Below are 23,400 nucleotides of genomic sequence, written 5' to 3' on the forward strand. Positions count from 1 at the left end.
TAATGAGCCACCACAAAAAGGCACAGTCTCGGCATAGAAGAACATCTATTTGTCATTGCGGACTTTTGACTTTCCTAACTGCAATGTAAGGCTGGAAGCATGATATAGCCATTAGCTTCTCCTTTGTTTTAGGATTTTTGCTTTATAAATAGGATAAAAGCTAAAACACTGATGCACCAATATTATAATCCGGTGGGATATTAGAATGAAGATCATGTTGTAATGGATAACATTGGAGAAAATGTATAATTTAAGACATTTTTTAAAGTCAACTTTTCCCTTGTATGGAAAATTGATGAACGTGTGACATAGCAATGTATACAGTGAAGGAAATAATTATTTGATCTCTTGCTGATTTTATAAGTTTGCCCACTGACAAAGACATGAACAGTCTATTATTTTAAAAGAGAGTTAAAATTAACAGTGAGAGATAGAATATCCAAAATAAAATCACATTGTGTAAATTAAATAAATTGATTTGCATTTTCCAGAGAGAAATAACCATTTGATCCCTCTGCCAAACAAGACTTAACACTTGGTAGTATAACCATTGTTGACAAGCACAGCAGTCAGACGTTTTTTGTAGTTGATGATGAGGTTTGTCCACATGTCAGGAGGAATTTTTGCAGATCATCTCTAAATCATTAAGATTTTTCGTTTAATATTTCTTTATTATTTCAAAAGTTTTAATATAACAGAAGATAAAAAAATGTATAAGGGTCTTTCATGTTACAGTATATGAAGATTATAAAATAACCTATGTCTTTAAGTCTCGTAAAACGTATGGTACTATGAAATATATCGCAAATCATGTGGAAGGTAAAATCTATAAAACATCCTATAGAACATCTTAATTTTAACATGTAATAATCTTCTATCTTTATATTTATTCTGTGTAAAGTGTTAAAGGCAACTTCCTTCTGTATAGTCTGGTTCAATAGGTATGAAAACATGACCCTATGTATATCAATTAGGTGAGAAAGAGATATAGAGAGAGGGAGAGAAAGATGGGTAGGGAAAAATGGAAGGAGGGGAAGACATGGGGAAATGGGGGGGGGGAGAAGGTCTGTATTGTGATGCCGCGCCACTCCTGTGTCCGGGAGCCCATCCCAGCTTCTTGAATATTTAGTGTGATAGAGCGCCTGTGAGTAACCAGATTTGGAATTGCTGTGTTTCTCTATACTGAAGCCACGGATACCAAACCGAGAAACACAAGGAGTCTTTCCCTTCGTCAAACGCTCTCAACTCCTCCAGACGCCGCAGGCCATCCATAGCCTCTACCCAGTCTGCTCTCCTCAATGTACAGGGGGATCTCCAATCCCTCGGTATGTAAATCATTAAGATTTTGAGGCTGTCATTTGGCAACTTTGTGGTTCAGCTCCGTCCTTAAGATTTCTATGGGATTAAGGTCTGGAGACTGGCTAGGCCACTCCATGACCTTAATGTGCTTCTTTTTGAGCCACTCCTTTGTTGCCTTGGCTGTATGTTTTGGGTCATGGTCGTGCAGGAAGACCCAGCCATGACCTATTTTTAATGTCCTGGTGGAGGGAAGGCGGTTGTCACTCAGGATTTTACGGTACATTGCTCCATCCATTGTCCCATTGATGCGGTGAAGTAGTCCTGTGCCCTTAGAAGAGAAACACCCCCATAACAATGTTTTCACCTCCATGCTTGACAGTGGGGACGGTGTTCTTTGTGTTATAGGAAGCCTTTCTCTTCCTTCAAACACAGCGAGTTAAGACCAAAAATCTTAAGGACGGAGCTGAACCACAAAGTTGCCAAATGACAGCCTCAAAATCTTAATGATTTACATACCGAGAGATTGGAGATCCCCCTGTACATTGAGGAGAGCAGACTGGGTAGAGGCTATGGATGGCCTGCGGCGTCTGGAGGAGTTGAGAGCGTTTGACGAAGGGAAAGACTCCTTGTGTTTCTCGGTTTGGTATCCGTGGCTTCAGTATAGAGAAACACAGCAATTCCAAATCTGGTTACTCACAGGCGCTCTATCACACTAAATATTCAAGAAGCTGGGATGGGCTCCCGGACACAGGAGTGGCGCGGCATCACAATACAGACCTTCTCCCCCCCCCCCCATTTCCCCATGTCTTCCCCTCCTTCCATTTTTCCCTACCCAAATTTTTGTCTCATTTGACCACAGCACCTTCTCCCAATCACTCTCAGAATCATCCAGGTGTTCACTGGCAAACTTCACATGGGCCTGCACACGTGCCTTCTTGAGCAGTGGGACTTTCCGGACACTGCAGGATTTTAAGCCATTACGGTGTAATGTGTTACCATTGGTTTTCTTGGTAACAGTGGTCACAGCTGCCTTGAGGGCATTAACAAGTTCACCCTATGTAGTTTTAGGCTGATCTCTCACCTTCCTCATGATCCTGGATACCCCACGAGGTGAGATTTTGCATGGAGCCCCAGATCGATGTCGATTGACACTCATTTTGGGTTTCATCCATTTTCTTACTATTGCACCAACAGTTGTCTCCTTCTCACCCAGCGTCTTATGGTTTTGTAGCCCATTCCAGCCTTGTGCAGGTCTACGATCTTGTCCCTGAATAGGATAACTGAAGTGAGCACTATTACATATATATATGAGTGCTAGCCAAAAAATACATACTATATAAGAATAAGGCTGCACATCAAACTTAGATAATAGTATAATGCCTCAAGCATATGGAAAAATATTGGAATATACAATGAAAAATGCTACTTGCTAATTTGAACATGTGAATAATGAATTGCATACCTGCCATGAATATTAGGAAAAAGGAGATATTTAGCAATCGCATTGATCAATGTAACTGAGCCCCAAGACCTCGTCAAGGTCAATAGGATAACTGAAGTGAGCACTAATATATATATGAGTGCTAGCCAAAAAATACATACTATATAAGATTACATACATTGATCAATGCGATTGCTAAATATCTCCTTTTTCCTAATATTCATGGCAGGTATGCAATTCATTATTCACATGTTCAAGTTAGCAAGTAGCATTTTTCATTGTATATTTCAATATTTTTCCATATGCTTGAGGCATTATACTATTATCTAAGTTTGATGTGCAGCCTTATTCTTATACAGTATGTATTTTTTGGCTAGCACTCATATATATATATTAGTGCTCACTTCAGTTATCCTATTCAGTTATATGTAGTTTTTTTCTGAATGTGAACACAGCTCCGCCCCTTTCGGCCATGTTTTTTCCATCTCCTATATAAGAAAGTCCTTAGTTACCCCTCTCCACCCATAGCAGTTTTTAATTGCAATGAGATGACACACAGTTAGGGTCACAGAGCTAGGGACCCCAATATAGAGATATACCTTGATGAGGTCTTGGGGCTCAGTTACATTGATCAATGCGATTGCTAAATATCTCCTTTTTCCTAATATTCATGGCAGGTATGCAATTCATTATTCACATGTTCAAATTAGCAAGTAGCATTTTTCATTGTATATTCCAATATTTTTCCATATGCTTGAGGCATTATACTATTATCTAAGTTTGATGTGCAGCCTTATTCTTATATACGATCTTGTCCCTGACATCCTTATAAAGCTCTTTGGTCTTACCCATATTGTAGAGGTTACAGTCTGACTGTTTGTGTGTGTGTGAACAGGAGTCTTTTATACAGGTGACAATTTAAGACAACTGTCTTTAATGCACGTAACAAGTTTATTAGGAGCATCTAAGTGGTCTGTACGAGCCAGAACTCTTAATGGTTTGTAGGGGATCAAATACTTATTTCTCTCTGACAAATTTAAAGAATTTATACAATGTAATTTTCTGGATTTTATTTTTGATATTCTCTCACTTGGAAAATTAACCTACCCTTAAAATTACATACTGTTCATGTCATGTCAGTGGGCAAACTTACAAACTCAGCAAGGGATCAAATACTTATTTCCTTCACTGTAAGTTTTGCACATACAGTGGAACCTTTCTTAACGAGAACAATCCGTTCTGGGACTGTGCTTGTTAACCAAGTTACTCGTTCAGCAAAGCTAGATTTCCCATAGGAAATCATTGCAATGCAGACGATTCGTTCCACAACATGTTAAATGTCCCATCCTGGTCCCCTATTCTGTCATTCCCCACATGCACAAACACACCCACAAACACCCATAAACACCCACAAACTCCCACAAACTCCCACAAACTCCCACAAACATTATATGCTCACCTTACCTTCCATTGCATCGACGGTCTCCTGGGATTTGCTGTTCTCTGGTACGGGGCCGGGCTGTGTTTCGGGTTATCATAACGACGAGGGAGGAACTTCCGCGGCCAGAGCGCTGACGTCAAAGGTAGAGCCGCTTGCCTCTGATTGGCCAGCGCGCTGCCTTTGCGTAGCGACTGACAGGAAGTTCCTGCTTCGTTGCTATAGATGCCGATGCACAGCCTGGAGTGGAGCGGAGCGGCGAACTACAGGACCCAGGATGCCGGCGATGAAACGGAAGGTACACTATATTCTCACCTTACCTTCCGTTCCATCGCGGGCCTCCTGGGTCATGTAGTTCGCCGCGAGGACGTCGCGATGTACCCGGGAACAACAAGAACCATGAGGCCGGCGGTTGAACGGAAGGTAAGGTGAGCATAATACTGTATGTGCATGCGTGCGTGTTTGTGCGACCATGTGTGTGTTTGTGCGTGCATGTGTGTGTTTGTGTGGACTGCAAGTGCGGGTTAGAGCACGGTGGATGTACGGAACCGGAAGTGTGTGCAGTGAGGATTTCGCTCGTACAGCAAAGCTTTCTCGTAAATCGAGTTACAAATTTACAGAAAGCTTTGCTTGTTAAGCGAAATTCTCATTAAGTGGGTTACTCATTAAGCGAGGTTCCACTGTATTTACATAGAACATTTCAGTGTTTTTAGACTCTATTGGGCTTGCTGATGGGTGGCCATGACAGACGGAGGTCTGCTGAGGGCTTTTGTGCTTATTACGGAGCTCCCTTGAAACACTGACTGTGGCTAGGCTTCAAAGGACACTGTGATTCTTGCTGATACTGCAATTGTTGCATACAGCAAAAGCGACCATATGATTTCAGGTTGAAGAGGGGACTAATAGTGAAAAGTAAAAAAAAAAATATGTTTTAAGAAACACGGAAAAATAAAATAAAAAGATAAAATCGCCTCTTTTTTCTCTATTAAAAATAAAGATAATAAAACAATACACATGTGGTATCACTTCGTTAAGAATAGTCTATCAAAATATAAAAATAATGAAGCTGTTCAGTTAACACTGTAAAAAATTCAAACATGACAATTTTATTGGGGTAGCTGCAACACTACAAAAAAAATCTGTAACAAGAATAAAATGTCATATCTATCCCAAAATAGTGTCAATAAAAAAGTCGTCTTACCCTGCAAAAAAATAAGCCCTCATAAGGCTCTACTGTAAATGAAAATGTTATGGGTCTCAGAATATGGCGACTCAACCCAAAAAGAAGGGAATTTTGTTTACTTACCGTAAATTCCTTTTCTTCTAGCTCCTATTGGGAGACCCAGACAATTGGGTGTATAGCTTCTGCCTCCGGAGGCCACACAAAGTATTACACTTTAAAAAGTGTAACCCGTCCCCTCTGCCTATACACCCTCCCGTGGATCACGGGCTCCTCAGTTTTGGTGCAAAAGCAGGAAGGAGAAAACTTATAAATTGGTCTAGGGTAAATTCAATCCGAAGGATGTTCGGAGAACTGAAAACCATGAACCAAAAGAACAATTCAACATGAACAACATGTGTACACAAAAGAACAACCAGCCCGAAGGGAACAGGGGCGGGTGCTGGGTCTCCCAATAGGAGCTAGAAGAAAAGGAATTTACGGTAAGTAAACAAAATTCCCTTCTTCTTTGTCGCTCCATTGGGAGACCCAGACAATTGGGACGTCCAAGAGCAGTCCCTGGGTGGGTAAAAGAATACCTCAATAACCAAGAGCCGAAAAAACGGCCCCCTCTTACAGGTGGGCAACCGCCGCCTGAAGGACTCGCCTACCTAGACTGGCGTCTGCCGAAGCATAGGTATGCACTTGATAGTGTTTCGTGAAAGTGTGCAGACTAGACCACGTAGCTGCCTGACACACCTGCTGAGCCGTAGCCCGGTGCCGCACTGCCCAGGACGCACCCACGGCTCTGGTAGAATGGGCTTTCAGCCCTGAAGGAAGCGGAAGCCCAGAAGAACGGTAGGCTTCGAGAATCGGTTCCTTGATCCACCGAGCCAAGGTTGACTTGGAAGCCTGCAAACCCTTACGCTGGCCAGCGACAAGGACAAAGAGCGCATCTGAACGACGCAGGGGCGCCGTGCGAGACACGTAGAACCGAAGTGCTCTCACTAGATCCAAAGAGTGCAAATCCTTTTCACATTGGTGAATTGGATTAGGGCAAAATGAAGGCAAGGAGATATCCTGATTGAGATGAAAAGGGGATACCACCTTAGGGAGAAATTCCGGGACCGGACGCAGAACCACCTTATCCTGGTGAAACACCAGGAAGGGGGCTTTGCATGACAGCGCTGCAAGCTCAGACACTCTTGTCCATTCCGGATTGAAGGAATGAAAGAAAAGTGGGTAAGGCAAACGGCCATGGAGGAAACCGTTAACAGAGCACCAGGATAAGAAGATTTGCCAAGACCTGTAATAGATCTTGGCGGACGTTGGCTTCCTGGCCTGTCTCATGGTGGCAATGACATCCTGAGATAACCCTGAAGACGCTAGGAGCCAGGACTCAATGGCCACACTGTCAGGTTGAGGGCCACAGAATTCAGATGGAAAAACGGGCCTTGTGACAGCAAGTCTGGGCGGTCTGGAAGCGCCACAGATCCGGGTACCACGACCGCCTCGGCCAGTCTGGAGCGATGAGAATGGCGCGACGGCAGTCGGACCTGATCTTGCGTAACACTCTGGGCAGCATCGCCAGAGGAGGAAAGACATAAGGCAGTCGAAACTGCGACCAATCTTGAACTAACGCGTCCGCCGCCAGAGCTCTGTGATCCTGAGACCGTGCCATGAATGCCGGGACTTTGTTGTTGTGCCGTGACGCCATGAGATCGACGTCCGGCGTTCCCCAGCGGCGACAGATCTCTCGAAACACTTCTGGGTGCAGAGACCATTCCCCAGCATCCATGCCCTGACGACTGAGAAAATCTGCTTCCCAGTTTTCTACGCCCGGGATGTGAACTGCGGAGATGGTGGTGGCTGTGGCTTCCACCCACTGCAGAATCCGCCGGACTTCCTGGAAGGCTTGACGACTGCGAGTGCCGCCTTGGTGGTTGATGTATGCGACGGCAGTGGCGTTGTCCGACTGGATACGGATCTGCCTGCCCTCCAGCCACCGATGGAAAGCCAATAGGGCTAGATACACTGCCCTTATCTCCAGAATATTGATCTGAAGGGATGACTCCATCGGAGTCCAGGTTCCCTGAGCCCTGTGGTGGAGAAAAACCGCTCCCCACCCTGACAGGCTCGCGTCCGTGGTGACCACAGCCCAGGTTGGGGGTAGGAAGGATTTTCCCTGCGATAGAGAATTGGGAAGGAGCCACCACTGAAGTGACGTCTTGGTTGCAAGGGAAAGAGAGACGTTCCTGTCGAGGGAAGCCGACCTCCTGTCCCATTTGCGGAGAATGTCCCATTGGAGTGGCCGTAGATGGAATTGCGCGAACGGCACTGCCTCCATAGCTGCCACCATCTTCCAAAGGAAGTGCATGAGGCGCCTTAAGGGGTGTGACTGACTCCGAAGAAGTGATTGCCCCCCTGCCTGCAGAGAAAGCTGTTTGTCCCGCGGTAGCTTGACTACCGCTGGCTGTGTATGAAACGCCATCCCGAGGTAAGTCAGAGATTGGGTCGGTGTCAACTTGGATTTCGGGAAGTTGATGATCCACCCGAACTGCTGGAGAGTCGCCAGAGCGACGGTAAGGCTTTGTTGACACGCCACCCGAGAAGGGGCCCTGACTAGGAGATCGTCTAAGTAGGGGACCACCGAGTGGCCCTGAGAGTGCAGGACCGCCACGACTGATGCCATGACTTTGGTGAAAACCCGTGGGGCTGTCGCCAGGCCGAAAGGCAATGCCACGAACTGAAGGTGTTCGTCCCCGATGGCGAAACGCAAGAAACGTTGATGTTCGGGTGCGATCGGCACGTGGAGATAAGCATCCTTGATGTCTATCGATGCTAGGAAGTCTCCTTGTGACATCGAGGCGATGACCGAGCGGAGAGATTCCATCCGAAACCGTCTGGTTCTCACATGTCTGTTGAGTAGCTTGAGGCCCAGAACGGGACGGAATGATCAGTCCTTTTTTGGCACCACGAACAAGTTGGAGTAAAAGCCGCGACCACGTTCCTGAAGGGGAACGGGGATCACAACTCCTTCTGTCTTCAGAGCGTCCACTGCCTGAAAAAGTGCGTCGGCCTGAGCGGGGGGGCGGAGAGGTTCTGAAGAAACGAGCCGCAGGACGAGAGCTGAACTCTATCCTGTAACCGTGAGACAGAATGTCTCTCACCAATCGGTCTTGAACATGTGGCCACCAGGCGTCGCCAAAGCGGGAGAGCCTGCCACCGACCGAGGATGCGGCTAGGGGAGGCCGAGAGTCATGAGGAGGCCGTCTTGGAGGCAGTGCCTCCTGCGGCCTTTTGGGGGCGTGACTTGGACCGCCACGCATAGGAGTTCCTCTGGCCTTTCTCCGGCCTGCTGGACGAAGAGGATTGGGGCTTGGCGGAGGGACGAAAGGACCGAAACCTCGATTGTATTTTTCGTTGCTGAGGTCTCTTAGGTTTGGACTGGGGTAAGGAGGAGTCCTTTCCCTTGGATTCCTTAATAATCTCATCCAATCGTTCGCCAAACAAACGGTCGCCAGAAAACGGTAAACCGGTTAAGAACCTCTTGGAGGCAGAGTCTGCCTTCCATTCGCGCAGCCACATGGCCCTGCGGACTGCCACAGAGTTAGCGGATGCTACAGCTGTACGGCTAGCAGAGTCCAGGACTGCGTTCATGGCGTAGGATGAAAAGGCTGACGCTTGAGAGGTCAAAGACGCAACTTGCGGAGCAGAATTACGTGTGACAGCATTAATCTCAGCCAGACAAGCCGAGATAGCTTGGAGTGCCCACACGGCTGCAAAGGCCGGGGCAAAAGACGCGCCCGTGGCCTCATAGATGGACTTCACCAGGAGCTCTATCTGCCTGTCAGTGGCATCCTTTAGCGATGAGCCATCTGCAACCGATACCACGGATCTAGCCGCCAATCTTGAGACTGGAGGATCCACCTTGGGACAGTGAGCCCAACCCTTAACGACTTCAGATGGGAAGGGGTAACGCGTGTCAGTGAGGCGCTTAGTAAAGCGCTTGTCCGGGACCGCTCTGGGCTTCTGGACAGCGTCTCTGAAGTTAGAGTGATCGAAGAACGCACTACGTGTATGTTTGGGGAACCGAAACTGGTGTTTCTCCTGCTGAGACGCCGACTCCTCTACAGTAGGAGGCGGGGGAGAGAGATCCAACACCTGGTTGATGGACGAGATAAGATCATTCACTAAGGCGTCCCCTTCAGGTGTATCAAGGTTAAGGGCGACGTCAGGGTCAGAGCCCTGAGCTGCGACGTCCGCCTCGTCCTCCAGAGAGTCCTCAAGCTGGGAACCCGAGCAGCGTGAAGAAGTCGGGGAAGATTCCCAGCGAGCCCGCTTAGCCGGTCTAGGACTGTGGTCCGGGCAGGAGTCCTCCGCCTGAGACCTAGGGGCCAACCTGGGAGCGCGCTGCGGCGCGGACCGAGAGGGGCCTGGAGGCGACGAGCCAACAGGGGCCGGGGCCTGTGAAAGGACCGGTCTGGACTGCAAAGCTTCTAGCAGCTTGGCAGACCATTTGTCCATAGACTGAGCCATGGATTGTGAAAGTGACTCAGAGAGTTTCTCAGCAAAAGAGGCGAACTCTGTCCCTGCCGCCTGGACAGGGGGAGCAGGGGGGTCTACATGAGCCGAGGGGCCCACTAGTGACCGAGGCTCCGGCTGAGCAAGCGAAACAGGGGTCGAGCATTGCTCACAGTGAGGGTAGGTGGAACCCGCAGGTAACATAGCCCCACAAGAGGTACAGGCCGCAAAAAAACCCTGTGCCTTAACAGCTTTGCTCCTTGTTGTCTCCTAGGAGAGTGATCACTGAGGGTATATGGGAAAAAAGGGGTATACAGCCCGACCGAACAGATATATATATATATATATATATATACGTATCTATTCCGGCACCCTAGGGGGACCAGCACCGGGTGACCGGTGTGGCTTACTGACCGCTAACAAGCGGAGTGTGTCCTCCAGATTCCCTGCCTTAGGTCCCCCGGAGCTGCAGAGCTGTTCACTGAGAATCCTCCACCGGCAGAATGCCAAAAAATGGCTGCCGGAGCTCTCAGGTGAGGAGTGGAGCCGTGGGCGGCGCCAGGAAAGTGCGGGAATCTGGGGTCCCCACAGTGATCAGTGAGGGGGGAGGAAAACATGCAGGATGCTCCAGCCCTCACATCCGACGTCAGGTCGGTAATCCCGCCCTTACCCCTGACAAGCAGGCCCGGGGGCGGGATTTTTGCGACTAGGCCGCGATGAAGCCGGGGACTAAATTTGAGACCGCGCCCGACAAGCAGGCACGGTCGGCGCGGAAGTCCACCGGCCTTCTCAATTCAGCAGCTGCCGCAGCTTCCGGGAAGAAGGTGCGCTCCCTGCACAGTCCCCAATGGGGACACAGAGTACCTTTGAGTTGCAGGGCCCGGTCCCTGAGGTTGAATAGGCTCCGGTCCGGCGGGTTCCCACAGGGGCTGCGGAGAGAGCACGGTCCCAGTAAATGGATGACCGCTTAGGATCCCACTTCTCCCAGAGCCGCTAAGGGATGGTGAAGGAGACGGCATGTGGCTCCAGCCTTTGTACCCGCAATGGGTACTTCAACCTTAACAACACCGCCGACGTAGTGGGGTGATAACAGAAAGCACAAGAGAGAGGTGTTCAATGCCGCGCCAATAGATCACTTCAGCAGATGTTCAGATCAGTGTCACTTTATTGTTATTAAATAACAATAAAGTGACACTGATCTGAACATCTGCTGAAGTGATCTATTGGCGCGGCATTGAACACCTCTCTCTTGTGCTTTCTGTTATCTACCGGTTTTGGTGGCTGCAGCCCTGGATCTTTGATATATGCGGTTATAGTAGTTGTGGCTTCTCACAACTGCAATTGGTGAGTAATTTTACTCCCCCTCCCTACCCCTCACATATTGGGGTAAGACCCTATTGCGCTTGTTTTTCCACAGCTTTTTCTCCGTGACGTAGTGGGGTGAGAAGGGAACATGCCGGGGGCCCCGTGGGGGCCCTCTTTTCTTCCAACCGACATAACTAATATGAGAATGCATGAGTGGATGTGTGCTTCTTCCACACAAAGCATAAAACTGAGGAGCCCGTGATCCACGGGAGGGTGTATAGGCAGAGGGGAGGGGTTACACTTTTTAAAGTGTAATACTTTGTGTGGCCTCCGGAGGCAGAAGCTATACACCCAATTGTCAATTGTCTGGGTCTCCCAATGGAGCGACAAAGAAAAGAAATATATATTATTTTTTCAAAATTTCTAATTTGTTTTTCACTGCTAAAATAATTTAAAAGAGTGGACATGTTTGGCGTAAACAATCATACCATAATTGTCTGTATTGTGTATGTGCTGTATGTATTGTGTTTTTTTTATGTCCAGATTGTGTATTTGTGTGGATCAGTAATGCTGAAACCATGCCATTTAATGAGCGAGAGCAAATCAAGGAAAGATGGAAAGACTACATTGAGCACCTCTAGAACAAGTCAGTGATATGGGGAGACACAGACTGGAAATAATAGAGAACTAAGCATCTTAAAAGAAAAGTCGTTGCTGTGATAAAGCTTCTGTCATAAAACAAAGCACCTGAATGTGACAATATTGCAATAGATCTAAAGAAATATCTTCTGAAGCAACAATAGATGTCATCACACGCCTGTGTCAACAGATATGGACAACTGGTAAATGGCCCAAGAACTGTACAAGGTTGTTGTTTATTCCTATTCCGAAAAAGGGAGATGCCACTGACTGTGGGAATTATCTGACTATTGCGCTCAGACCACATGCCTGGAAACTAATACTGAAGGTCCCACAGAGATGGCTACAGCCTTACTTTGACAAAGAACTGCCAAAGGAACAAGCAGGATTCAGAAACGGTAGAGGAAGAAGAAATGTAATTGCTAACATTAGATGGATAATGGAAAAGGCCAAAAAATATAACAAGGAGCTCTATTTTTGCCTCATTGACAACAGCAAAGCCTTTGACTGTGTTGATCACCAAAAACTTTGGAATACCATGAAGGATATGAATGTGCCAAACCATCTGGTCCACCTCATCATCAACCAAAAAGCAACTATCTAAACGGAACATGGTGACACAGCATGGTCCAAAGTAGAACAAGGTGTCAGACGAGGCTGTATCCTGTCACCATTTCTCTTCAATTTATATGCAGAAGCTATTTACAGGAGGGCTGGACTTGACGAAAAAAAGATGGAATCAATATTGCTGGATGTATCATAAATCTTAAATACGCCGATGATCAACAAGCATAGATGGAATGAAGGACTTAGAACGGAGTGTCAAATTGGAAAGCTCAAACATGGGACTCCTACTCAATACAAAGACGACAAAGATATTGACTACTGCCAGGTATGACCAGAACACATTTGAGATGGATGGCAATGAAATGGAATTCTAAAGGACTTCGTCCTCCTCATATCAATAATCACACGTCTTGCAAATGTGGTGCTGGAAAACACGAAGACAGCAATCACTGGAGAAGGACTTAATGATAGGAAGAATAAAAGCAACATAGGAAGAATAAAAGCAACATAGCGAAGATGGAGAATCACAATTCGGTGGCTTGATACAATCAAGAAAATAGCAAAGATGACCTTGGTGGACCTAACTAGAGGTTTGCACAAGATTGATCTTCCATCAAATCGCCATGGCTCGATATAGAGCTTAAGGCGCTTAACAAAAAGAAAAACAATACTGTACACAAAAAGAAAAATTCCCAAGCAACAATGTTAGAATTACGTTTTTTCACAATTTCACTGCACTTGGATTTTTTTTTACAAGTTTCAAGTACAATACGTGGTAAAATGAATGGTATAACTCATCCTGGAAAAAATCAAGCCCTCATACATCTATGTGGACAAACAAAAAAGTTATGGCTCTGGAAAAAAAAAGTTGGGGAAAGTATGCAAGTGCAAAAATGGAAATTGGCCATGTCGTGAAGGGGTTAAACCTTATTTGCATAGCTTACCAAGCCAAAAGGACACACACTTTTAGCGTAAAATAGAAAAAAAAAAAACAAAAAAAAACCCCCAAACATCGCAAAGGTTTAAACAAAAGCGGGGTGCAAAAAAATTAGAGATGCATCGGTGTTCTGCTGTCAAAATTATGAAAAATTCTCCCTTATATTCCTTTTTTCCAAACAGGCTCTGAAATAGTAAATTACTATATAGATTAATGTATGAATTTATCAACTGCAAACAGGAATGTCAAGAAAAGGATTGCTATTTTATAACAGTTTGATTTAATATTTGTTCCATATGCAATTGTTATTGATTCTTTTCTTTCCAGGTCTAGCAACCTATGCACTTTTCTTCATGAACCAAAAGTAACGTGTGATGCAATATTTCCAATTGTTCCTAACAATAATGTTAACTACTCTTTGTGCATCGAATCAAAAGGCTTCTTTTTCAGTAAGAGTTTGTGTGTATCTTACCTGATTTTCCTGCTGAGTGCCTGTCTGTTCTTTCTTGGCCACATAATCCAGCATGTTGATCCCCGTTGTGATGATTTGTGGCGACTGTAATACCACAGTTTCTGGAAAAAGCACTTGGGAGACAATAGAAATCAAAATAAATCATATCTTCTTTTTAACTTGTCATATGTAACCTTTGTGCAGAAGAAAACATTGATCTAAAACATGCACACTAACACTCACATACATCATTGCTTTCATAATAAAAATATGTTTAATACTTATATTATTCTGGAGGAAACCTGACTTCCAGGAGTTCTCAGTTCTCATACATTATCTTGTGTCTGGAGCACTGACTTACTATAGTTCTACACCTCATCTCTTGAAATATTTGGGTTTGGTTTACACGTTGTGTACTACGTGTAATTTTCGTTTGCCGAATCTGCAGCAAAATTCCTTAATAAATTACAGCATAACGTAAGTGGGGCTTAAAGGGTTTGTCCGGTCACACTATATTGATAATCTATCTGTAGGGCATCAATATGAGATCTGAGAGTGTTCGATATCCAGCACCCAAGCCGAACAGCTGTTATTTATTCTGACTATCATCAGTTGTAAACATATTGAACAGAACTGCAGAGTGAAGAATACTGCAGACATGGAAAGCTGCCAGAGCAAATAACAGACGATTGTTGGGGTGTCGTGTATCAGAACCCCAACAATCTCATATTGATAATTATCCAATTGATGCCCGATGGACAGGTCATCAAAATGGTGTGATTGGACTGTCCCTTTAAGCTGACAGCTCCTAGAGCAAATAACAGCTGATTGTTGGGGTGCCAGGTACCAGAACCCCACTGATCTCATATTGATGACCTACGGATAGGTCATCAATAACATGCCTATGTGTCTTTTCAGATAGTGTATGTAAACTTCTGGTTTCAAATGTGTGTGTATGTATGTATGCATGCATGCATGCATGCGCGCGCGTGTGCGTGTGTGTGTAATTTGCACCCAAGGATGAAATCAGACTTGTTTAAGTCCACACTTCTCTTCCTGAGATCTTGGCTGACTTCTTTTGACTTTCCCAAAGAATCAGTGTGTTTCATAAGTGCATTATAATACATACACAGGTGTGTCTCTAACTCAGATGTTGCCTATAAACCTATCAGAAGCTTCCAAAGACATGACATCATGATATGGGCTGGCCCATATGGTTTAAAGGCATAATTCTCTTCGCATGTGTAAACTTGACTTTGAATAAAGTAATACAAATGCTTTAACACATTCTCCCTCATTATTCTGGCATTTGGCAAATATAAATAATTCTGGTAATCCTAACTGACTTAAAATATGAAAGGCGTATTATGATTTCATGTTAGTTAGTGAGAAAAAAAAAACGCAAGTGTGTCTCTTTTCAAGGTATGTAAACTTCTGGTTTTAAAAAAAAAATAAAAAAAAAAAATATTATATATATATATACACACACACATACATACATACATACATACATACATACATATATATATATATATATATATATATATACATATACATATATACACACACGAAAAGTAATGATAATCGGTTATTTCTATTGCACACAGAAATTAAAATAAAATGTTTTCTTCTCTCTTAGGTACCCACTTGTCCAGGAAAAAAAAAAAAAATCACTTACCGTATTTTTCGCTTTATAAGACGCACCTGCTTATAAGACGCACCCCCATATTTGGTGAAGGAAGAAGGGAATTTTGTTTACTTACCGTAAATTCCTTTTCTTCTAGCTCCTATTGGGAGACCCAGACAATTGGGGTGTATAGCTTCTGCCTCCGGAGGCCACACAAAGTATTACACTTTAAAAAGTGTAACCCCTCCCCTCTGCCTATACACCCTCCCGTGGATCACGGGCTCCTCAGTTTTGGTGCAAAAGCAGGAAGGAGAAGACTTATGAATTGGTCTAGGTAAAATCAATCCGAAGGATGTTCGGAGAACTGAACCATGAACCAAAAGAACAATTCAACATGAACAACATGTGTACACAAAAGAACAACCAGCCCGAAGGGAACAGGGGCGGGTGCTGGGTCTCCCAATAGGAGCTAGAAGAAAAGGAATTTACGGTAAGTAAACAAAATTCCCTTCTTTGTCGCTCCATTGGGAGACCCAGACAATTGGGACGTCCAAAAGCAGTCCCTGGGTGGGTAAAAGAATACCTCAATAAAAAGAGCCGAAATGGCCCTCCTCTTACAGGTGGGCAACCGCCGCCTGAAGGACTCGCCTACCTAGACTGGCGTCTGCCGAAGCATAGGTATGCACTTGATAGTGTTTCGTGAAAGTGTGCAGACTAGACCACGTCGCTGCCTGACACACCTGCTGAGCCGTAGCCCGATGCCGCAATGCCCAGGACGCACCCACGGCTCTGGTAGAATGGGCTTTCAGCCCTGAAGGAAGCGGAAGCCCAGAAGAACGGTAGGCTTCAAGAATCGGTTCCTTGATCCACCGAGCCAAGGTTGACTTGGAAGCCTGCGAACCCTTACGCTGGCCAGCGACAAGGACAAAGAGCGCATCTGAACGACGCAGGGACGCCGTGCGAGACACATAGAGCCGGAGTGCTCTCACCAGATCCAAAGAGTGCAAATCCTTTTCACATTGGTGAATTGGATTAGGGCAAAATGAAGGTAAGGAGATATCCTGATTGAGAAGAAAAGGAGATACCACCTTAGGGAGAAATTCCGGAACCGGACGCAGAACCACCTTATCCTGGTGAAACACCAGGAAGGGGGCTTTGCATGACAGCGCTGCAAGCTCAGACACTCTCCGGAGTGATGTAACTGCCACTAGAAAGGCCACCTTTTGCGAAAGACGTGATAAAGAGACATCCCGCAGCGGCTCGAAAGGTGGTTTCTGAAGAGCCGTTAGCACCCTGTTAAGATCCCAGGGTTCCAGCGGACGCTTGTAAGGTGGGACTATGTGGCAAACTCCCTGCAGGAACGTGCGGACCTGCGGAAGCCTGGCTAGACGCTTTTGAAAAAATACGGAGAGCGCCGATACTTGGCCCTTGAGAGAGCCGAGTGACAAACCCTTGTCCATTCCGGATTGGAGGAATGAAAGAAAAGTGGGTAAGGCAAACGGCCATGGAGAGAAACCGTTATCAGAGCACCAGGATAAGAAGATTTGCCAAGACCTGTAATAGATCTTGGCGGACGTTGGCTTCCTGGCCTGTCTCATGGTGACAATGACATCCTGAGATAACCCTGAAGACGCTAGGAGCCAGGACTCAATGGCCACACAGTCAGGTTGAGGGCCACAGAATTCAGATGGAAAAATGGCCCTTGTGACAGCAAGTCTGGACGATCTGGAAGCGCCCACGGCTGACCCACCGTGAGATGCCACAGATCCGGGTACCACGACCGCCTCGGCCAGTCTGGAGCGATGAGAATGGCGCGACGGCAGTCGGACCTGATCTTGCGTAACACTCTGGGCAGCATCGCCAGAGGAGGAAAGACATAAGGCAGTCGAAACTGCGACCAATCTTGAACTAACGCGTCCGCCGCCAGAGCTCTGTGATCCTGAGACCGTGCCATGAATGCCGGGACTTTGTTGTTGTGCCGTGACGCCATGAGATCGACGTCCGGCGTTCCCCAGCGGCGACAGATCTCTCGAAACACTTCTGGGTGCAGAGACCATTCCCCCGCATCCATGCCCTGACGACTGAGAAAATCTGCTTCCCAGTTTTCTACGCCCGGGATGTGAACTGCGGAGATGGTGGAGGCTGTGGCTTCCACCCACTGCAGAATCCGCCGGACTTCCTGGAAAGCTTGACGACTGCGAGTGCCGCCTTGGTGGTTGATGTATGCGACGGCAGTGGCGTTGTCCGACTGGATACGGATCTGCCTGCCCTCCAGCCACCGCTGAAAGGCTAATAGGGCTAGATACACTGCCCGTATTTCCAGAACATTTATCTGAAGGGAAGACTATCGGGGTCCAGGTCCCCTGAGCCCTGTGGTGGAGAAAAAACGCTCCCCACCCTGACAGGCTCGCGTCCGTGGTGACCACAGCCCAGGTTGGGGGTAGGAAGGATTTTCCCTGCGATAGAGAATTGGGAAGGAGCCACCACTGAAGTGACGTCTTGGTTGCAAGGGAAAGAGAGACGTTCCTGTCGAGGGAAGCCGACCTCCTGTCCCATTTGCGGAGAATGTCCCATTGGAGCTGCCGTAGATGGAATTGCGCGAACGGCACTGCCTCCATCGCTGCCACCATCTTCCCCAGGAAGTGCATGAGGCGCCGTAAGGGGTGTGACTGACTCCGAAGAAGTGATTGCACCCCTTCCTGCAGAGAAAGCTGTTTGTCCCGCGGTAGCTTGACTACCGCTGACTGTGTATGAAACTCCATCCCGAGGTAAGTCAGTGATTGGGTCGGTGTCAACTTGGATTTCGGGAAGTTGATGATCCACCCAAACTGCTGGAGAGTCGTCAGAGCGACTGTAAGGCTGTGTTGACACGCCACCCGAGAAGGGGCCCTGACTAGGAGATCGTCTAGGTAGGGAATCACCGAGTGGCCCTGAGAGTGCAGGACCGCCACGACAGATGCCATGACTTTGGTGAAAACCCGTGGGCCTGTCGCCAGGCCGAAAGGCAATGCCACGAACTGGAGGTGTTCGTCCCCGATGGCGAAACGCAGGAAACGTTGGTGTTCGGGTGCGATCGGCACGTGGAGATAAGCATCTTTGATGTCGATCGATGCTAGGAAGTCTCCTTGTGACATCGAGACAATGACCGAGTGGAGAGACTCCATTCGAAACCGTCTGGTTCTCACGTTTCTGTTGAGCAGTTTGAGGTCCAGAACGGGACGGAATGATCCGTCCTTTTTTGGCACCACGAACAAGTTGGAGTAAAAGCCGCAACCACGTTCCTGAAGGGGAACGGGGGTCACAACTCCTTCTGTCTTCAGAGCGTCCACCGCCTGAAAAAGTGCGTCGGCCTGAGCGGGGGGCGGAGAGGTTCTGAAGAAACGAGCCGCATGACGGGAGCTGAACTCTATCCTGTAACCGTGAGACAGAATGTCTCTCACCCATCGGTCTTGAACATGTGGCCACCAGGCGTCGCCAAAGCGGGAGAGCCTGCCACCGACCGAGGATGCGGTTAGGGGATGCCGAGAGTCATGAGGAGGCCGCATTGGAGGCAGTGTCTCCTGCGGCCTTTTGGGGGCGTGACTTAGGCCAGAGGAACTCCTATGCGTGGCGGTCCTTCTCCTGCCTGCTGGACGAAGAGGATTGGGGCTTGGCGGAGGGACGAAAGGACCGAAACCTCGATTGTATTTTCCGTTGTTGAGGTCTCTGAGGTTTGGACTGGGGTAAGGAGGAGTCCTTTCCCTTGGATTCCTTAATAATCTCATCCAATCGTTCGCCAAACAAGCGTTCGCCAGAAAACGGCAAACCGGTTAAGAACCTCTTGGAGGCCGAGTCTGCCTTCCATTCGCGCAGCCACATGGCCCTGCGGACTGCCACAGAGTTAGCGGATGCCACAGCTGTACGGCTAGCCGAGTCCAGGACGGTGTTCATGGCATAGGACGAAAAAGCTGACGCTTGAGAAGTCAAAGACGCAACTTGCGGAGCAGAATTACTTGTGACAGCATTAATCTCGGTCAGACAAGTTGAGATAGCTTGGAGTGCCCACACGGCTGCAAAGGCCGGGGCAAAAGACGCGCCCGTGGCCTCATAGATGGACTTCACTAGGAGCTCTATATGCCTGTCAGTGGCATCCTTTAGCAATGAGCCATCTGCCACTGATACCACAGATCTAGCCGCCAATCTAGAGACTGGGCGATCCACCTTGGGACATTGAGCCCACCCCTTAACGACTTCAGCGGGGAAGGGGTAACGCGTGTCAGTGAGGCGCTTAGTAAAGCGCTTGTCCGGAACCGCTCTGGGCTTCTGGACAGCGTCTCTGAAGTTAGAGTGATCGAAGAACGCACTACGTGTACGTTTGGGGAACCGAAACTGGTGTTTCTCCTGCTGAGACGCCGACTCCTCTACAGTAGGAGGCGGGGGAGAGAGATCCAACACCTGGTTGATGGACGAGACAAGATCATTCACTAATGCGTCCCCCTCAGGGGTATCAAGGTTAAGGGCGACATCAGGATCATAATCCTGAGCTGCGACGTCCGCCTCGTCCTCCAAAGAGTCCTTAAGCTGAGAACCCGAGCATGAAGAAGTCGGGGAAGATTCCCAGCGAGCCCGCTTAGCCTGTCTAGGACTGTGGTCCTGGCAGGAGTCCTCCGCGTGGGACCTAGGGCCCAACCTGGGAGCGCGCTGCGGCGCGGACCGAGAGGGGCCTGGAGGCGACGAGCCAACAGGGACTGGGGCCTGTGAAAGGACCGGTCTGGACTGCAAAGCTTCTAGCAGCTTGGCAGACCATTTGTCCATAGACTGAGCCATGGATTGTGAAAGTGACTCAGAGAGTTTCTCAGCAAAAGAGGCGAACTCTGTCCCTGCCGCCTGGACAGGGGGAGCAGGGGGGTCTACATGAGCCGAGGGGTCCACTAGTGACCGAGGCTCCGGCTGAGCAAGTGAAACAGGGGTCGAGCATTGCTCACAGTGAGGGTAGGTGGAACCCACAGGTAACATAGCCCCACAAGAGGTGCAGGCCGCAAAAAAACCCTGTGCCTTAACAGCTTTGTTCCTTGTGGACGACATGCTGTTGTCTCCTAGGAGAATGATCACTGAGGGTATATGGGCAAAAACAGGGTATACAGCCCGACCGAACAGAAATATATATGTAAATACGTATCTATTCCGGCACCCTAGGGGGGACCAGCACCGGGTGACCGGTGTGGCTTACCGACCGCTAACAAGCGGAGTGTGTGTGTGCCTCCAGATTCCCAGCCTTAGATCCCCCGGAGCTGCAGAGCTGTTCCTGAGAATCCTCCACCGGCAGAATGCCCAAAAAATGGCTGCCGGAGATCTCAGGGGAGGAGTGGAGCCGTGGGCGGCGCCAGGAAAGTGCGGGAATCTGGGGTCCCCACAGTGATCAGTGAGGGGGGAGGAAACATACAGGATGCTCCAGCCCTCACATCCGACGTCTGGTCGGCAGTCCCGCCCTTACCCCTGACAGGCAGGCCCGGGGGCGGGATTTTTGCGACTAGGCCGCGATGAAGCCGGGGACTAAATTTGAGACCGTGCCCGACAAGCAGGCACGGTCGGCGCGGAAGTCCGCCGGTCTTCGCAATTCAGCAGCTGCCGCAGCGTCCGGGAAGAAGGTGCGCTCCTGCACAGACCCCAATGGGTATACAGAGTACCTTAGAGTTGCAGGGCCCGGTCCCTGAGGTTGAATAGACTCCGGTACGGCAGATTCCCACAGGGGCTGCGGAGGGAGCACGGTCCCAGCAAATGGATGACCGTTCAGGATCCCACTTCTCCCAGAGCCGCTAAGGGATGGTGAAGGAGACGGCATGAGGCTCCGGCCTTTGTACCCGCAATGGGTACCTCAACCTTAACAACACCGCCGACATAGTGGGGTGAGAAGGGAACATGCCGGGGGCCCCGTGGGGGCCCTCTTTTCTTCCAACCGACATAACTAATATGAGAATGCATGAGTGGATGTGTGCCTCCTTCCACACAAAGCATAAAACTGAGGAGCCCGTGATCCACGGGAGGGTGTATAGGCAGAGGGGAGAGGTTACACTTTTTAAAGTGTAATACTTTGTGTGGCCTCCGGAGGCAGAAGCTATACACCCCAATTGTCTGGGTCTCTCAATGGAGCGACAAAGAAAAGAGAATTTTTTTTTTTTAATGTTAAATGGGGTCCATCTTATAATGCCAGTGTCCGTCTAACAAATCATATAGGGTATATGTCCCTCATAGCCCCCCCATCCTAAAATTAGCCCCCCTTAATCTGGATATGGCCCCCTTATATTGAATATAGCCCCCTTGTGCTGGGACACGTCCCCCTGTGCTGCCCATGGCCCCTATAGATGGCACACCTCCCCTGTGTTTGATATGGCCACCATGTGTGCTGCCCATGGCCACTATAGATGTTACACCTCCCCTGTGTTTGATATGGCCCCCATGTGTGCTGCCCATGGCCACTATAGATGTCACATCTCCCCTGTGTTAAATATGCCCCCATGCTGCTGCCCATAATAAAATAGAAGGATTTTTGTGTACTCACCGTAAAATCTCTTTCTCTGAGTCTTCATTGGGGGACACAGGACCGTGGGTGTATGCTGCTGTGACTAGGAGGCTGACACTAAGACAAAAAAGGTTAGCTCCTCCCTAGCAGTGTACACCCTGAGCCGGAGGCGGACTTAAATCAGTTTAGTGCACAAGCAGTAGGAGGAGAACAAAAACACAACCATACATAAGACAAGGTAATAACCTCAACAAAGTAGCCATGCGACCCGAGTCCAGGGAACACGGGCCACTGAGATAGACAGTCAATATGTAACAAAACAAGCAGGGTGGGTGCTGTGTCCCCCAATGAAGACTGAGAGAAAGAGATTTTACGGTGAGTACACAAAAATCCTTCTCTTTCGTTTCATTGGGGGACACAGGACCGTGGGACTCCCAAAAGCAGTCCCTGGGTGGGGAGCGGCAAGCCCCGCGGCTCAGAGGGAAAACGGCCTCCCTCGGTGGGCTTGCCTAAGAAGTGAATGTACCCGCCTTGTACAGGTGTACTACTGCCACCTGCAAAAGCTATTTCCCAAGACTGGCCTCTGCCGATACTTGGGTGTGAACCTGGTAGAAGTTGTTAAAGGAATGCAGACTAGACCAGGCGGCGGTGCTACGGACCTGGTCCGCCGACGTCTAATGCGCAATCGGCCAAAAAGGTTCCCATTGCACTAGTAGAGTGCGCCTTTACTGCCCGTGTTGGAGATCTGTCCTATATCCAAGAGGCCTCGGAAATGGCGGAACGGATCCATCTGGCAACTGAGGCCCTGGGTATCAGCATGTCCCTTTTGGGTCCGGATGGGATGATGAACAGCACGACCGTTTTACGGGAAGGTGCGGTCCTGTAGGCACAGAGTGTGAGGGCTCACACCAGGTCCAGAGTATGGAAGACCTTCTTGAGGCTTTGAGAAGGACCAGGACCGGAGGACGGAGAAATCAAACTCCTCATTTGACTGGAATGGCGAGACTGCCCTAGGCAGAAGGGAGGGAGCCGGCCCAGCACGACCTTGTCCTGGAGACAAATCCGGAAAGGGGTAAACTTTTTAGCTCTGACGTTCTTCGCAGAGAAGTGATGGCAACGAGTAACACCTCTCTTCCACAACCGGTGAGAAGGAAGAAATCTTGAACGGTGCAAACGGCGGACCTTGAAGCAAATCCAGCCCTAGCATAAGATCCTACAGTCCTAGTGGCCGACGATACGGCGGAGCTGGATGGACAAATCCCTGAATGAAGGCCTTGATCCGTGGACGAGAAGCGAGAGACTTCTGAAACAGGATTGACAGAGCCGACACTTGGCTTTTTAAGTGTGGAGAATGTGAGACTCGCATCTAGACCTGCCTTGATGGGAGGGAGAAGAGATGCTGTGTTCTTCAGACCACCGAAGGAAGAACGCTCCCCGTGCGGTAGTGGATTCTCGCAGAAGATAGAAACCTGACTGTAATCATTGTCTGTATTAACTCTGTCGAAAAGCATGCC

At 48.3% G+C, this 23,400-nt stretch overlaps 1 protein-coding gene across 1 annotated transcript in view; it reads right to left on the minus strand.

Annotated features, from left to right (window-relative positions):
* The window catches only part of MOV10L1 (Mov10 like RNA helicase 1), a 371,844-nt gene that overhangs the window by 103,591 nt on the left and 244,853 nt on the right, over nt 1-23,400 (minus strand). The window contains exon 14 of the mRNA XM_075345097.1: nt 13,782-13,894. Within this exon, the coding sequence (XP_075201212.1) occupies nt 13,782-13,894 (113 nt within the window). The remainder of the gene's footprint in view (nt 1-13,781; nt 13,895-23,400) is intronic.

This window comes from Anomaloglossus baeobatrachus, chromosome 4 (genome assembly GCF_048569485.1).
Source record: "Anomaloglossus baeobatrachus isolate aAnoBae1 chromosome 4, aAnoBae1.hap1, whole genome shotgun sequence".
Classification (NCBI taxonomy): Eukaryota; Metazoa; Chordata; class Amphibia; order Anura; family Aromobatidae; genus Anomaloglossus; species Anomaloglossus baeobatrachus.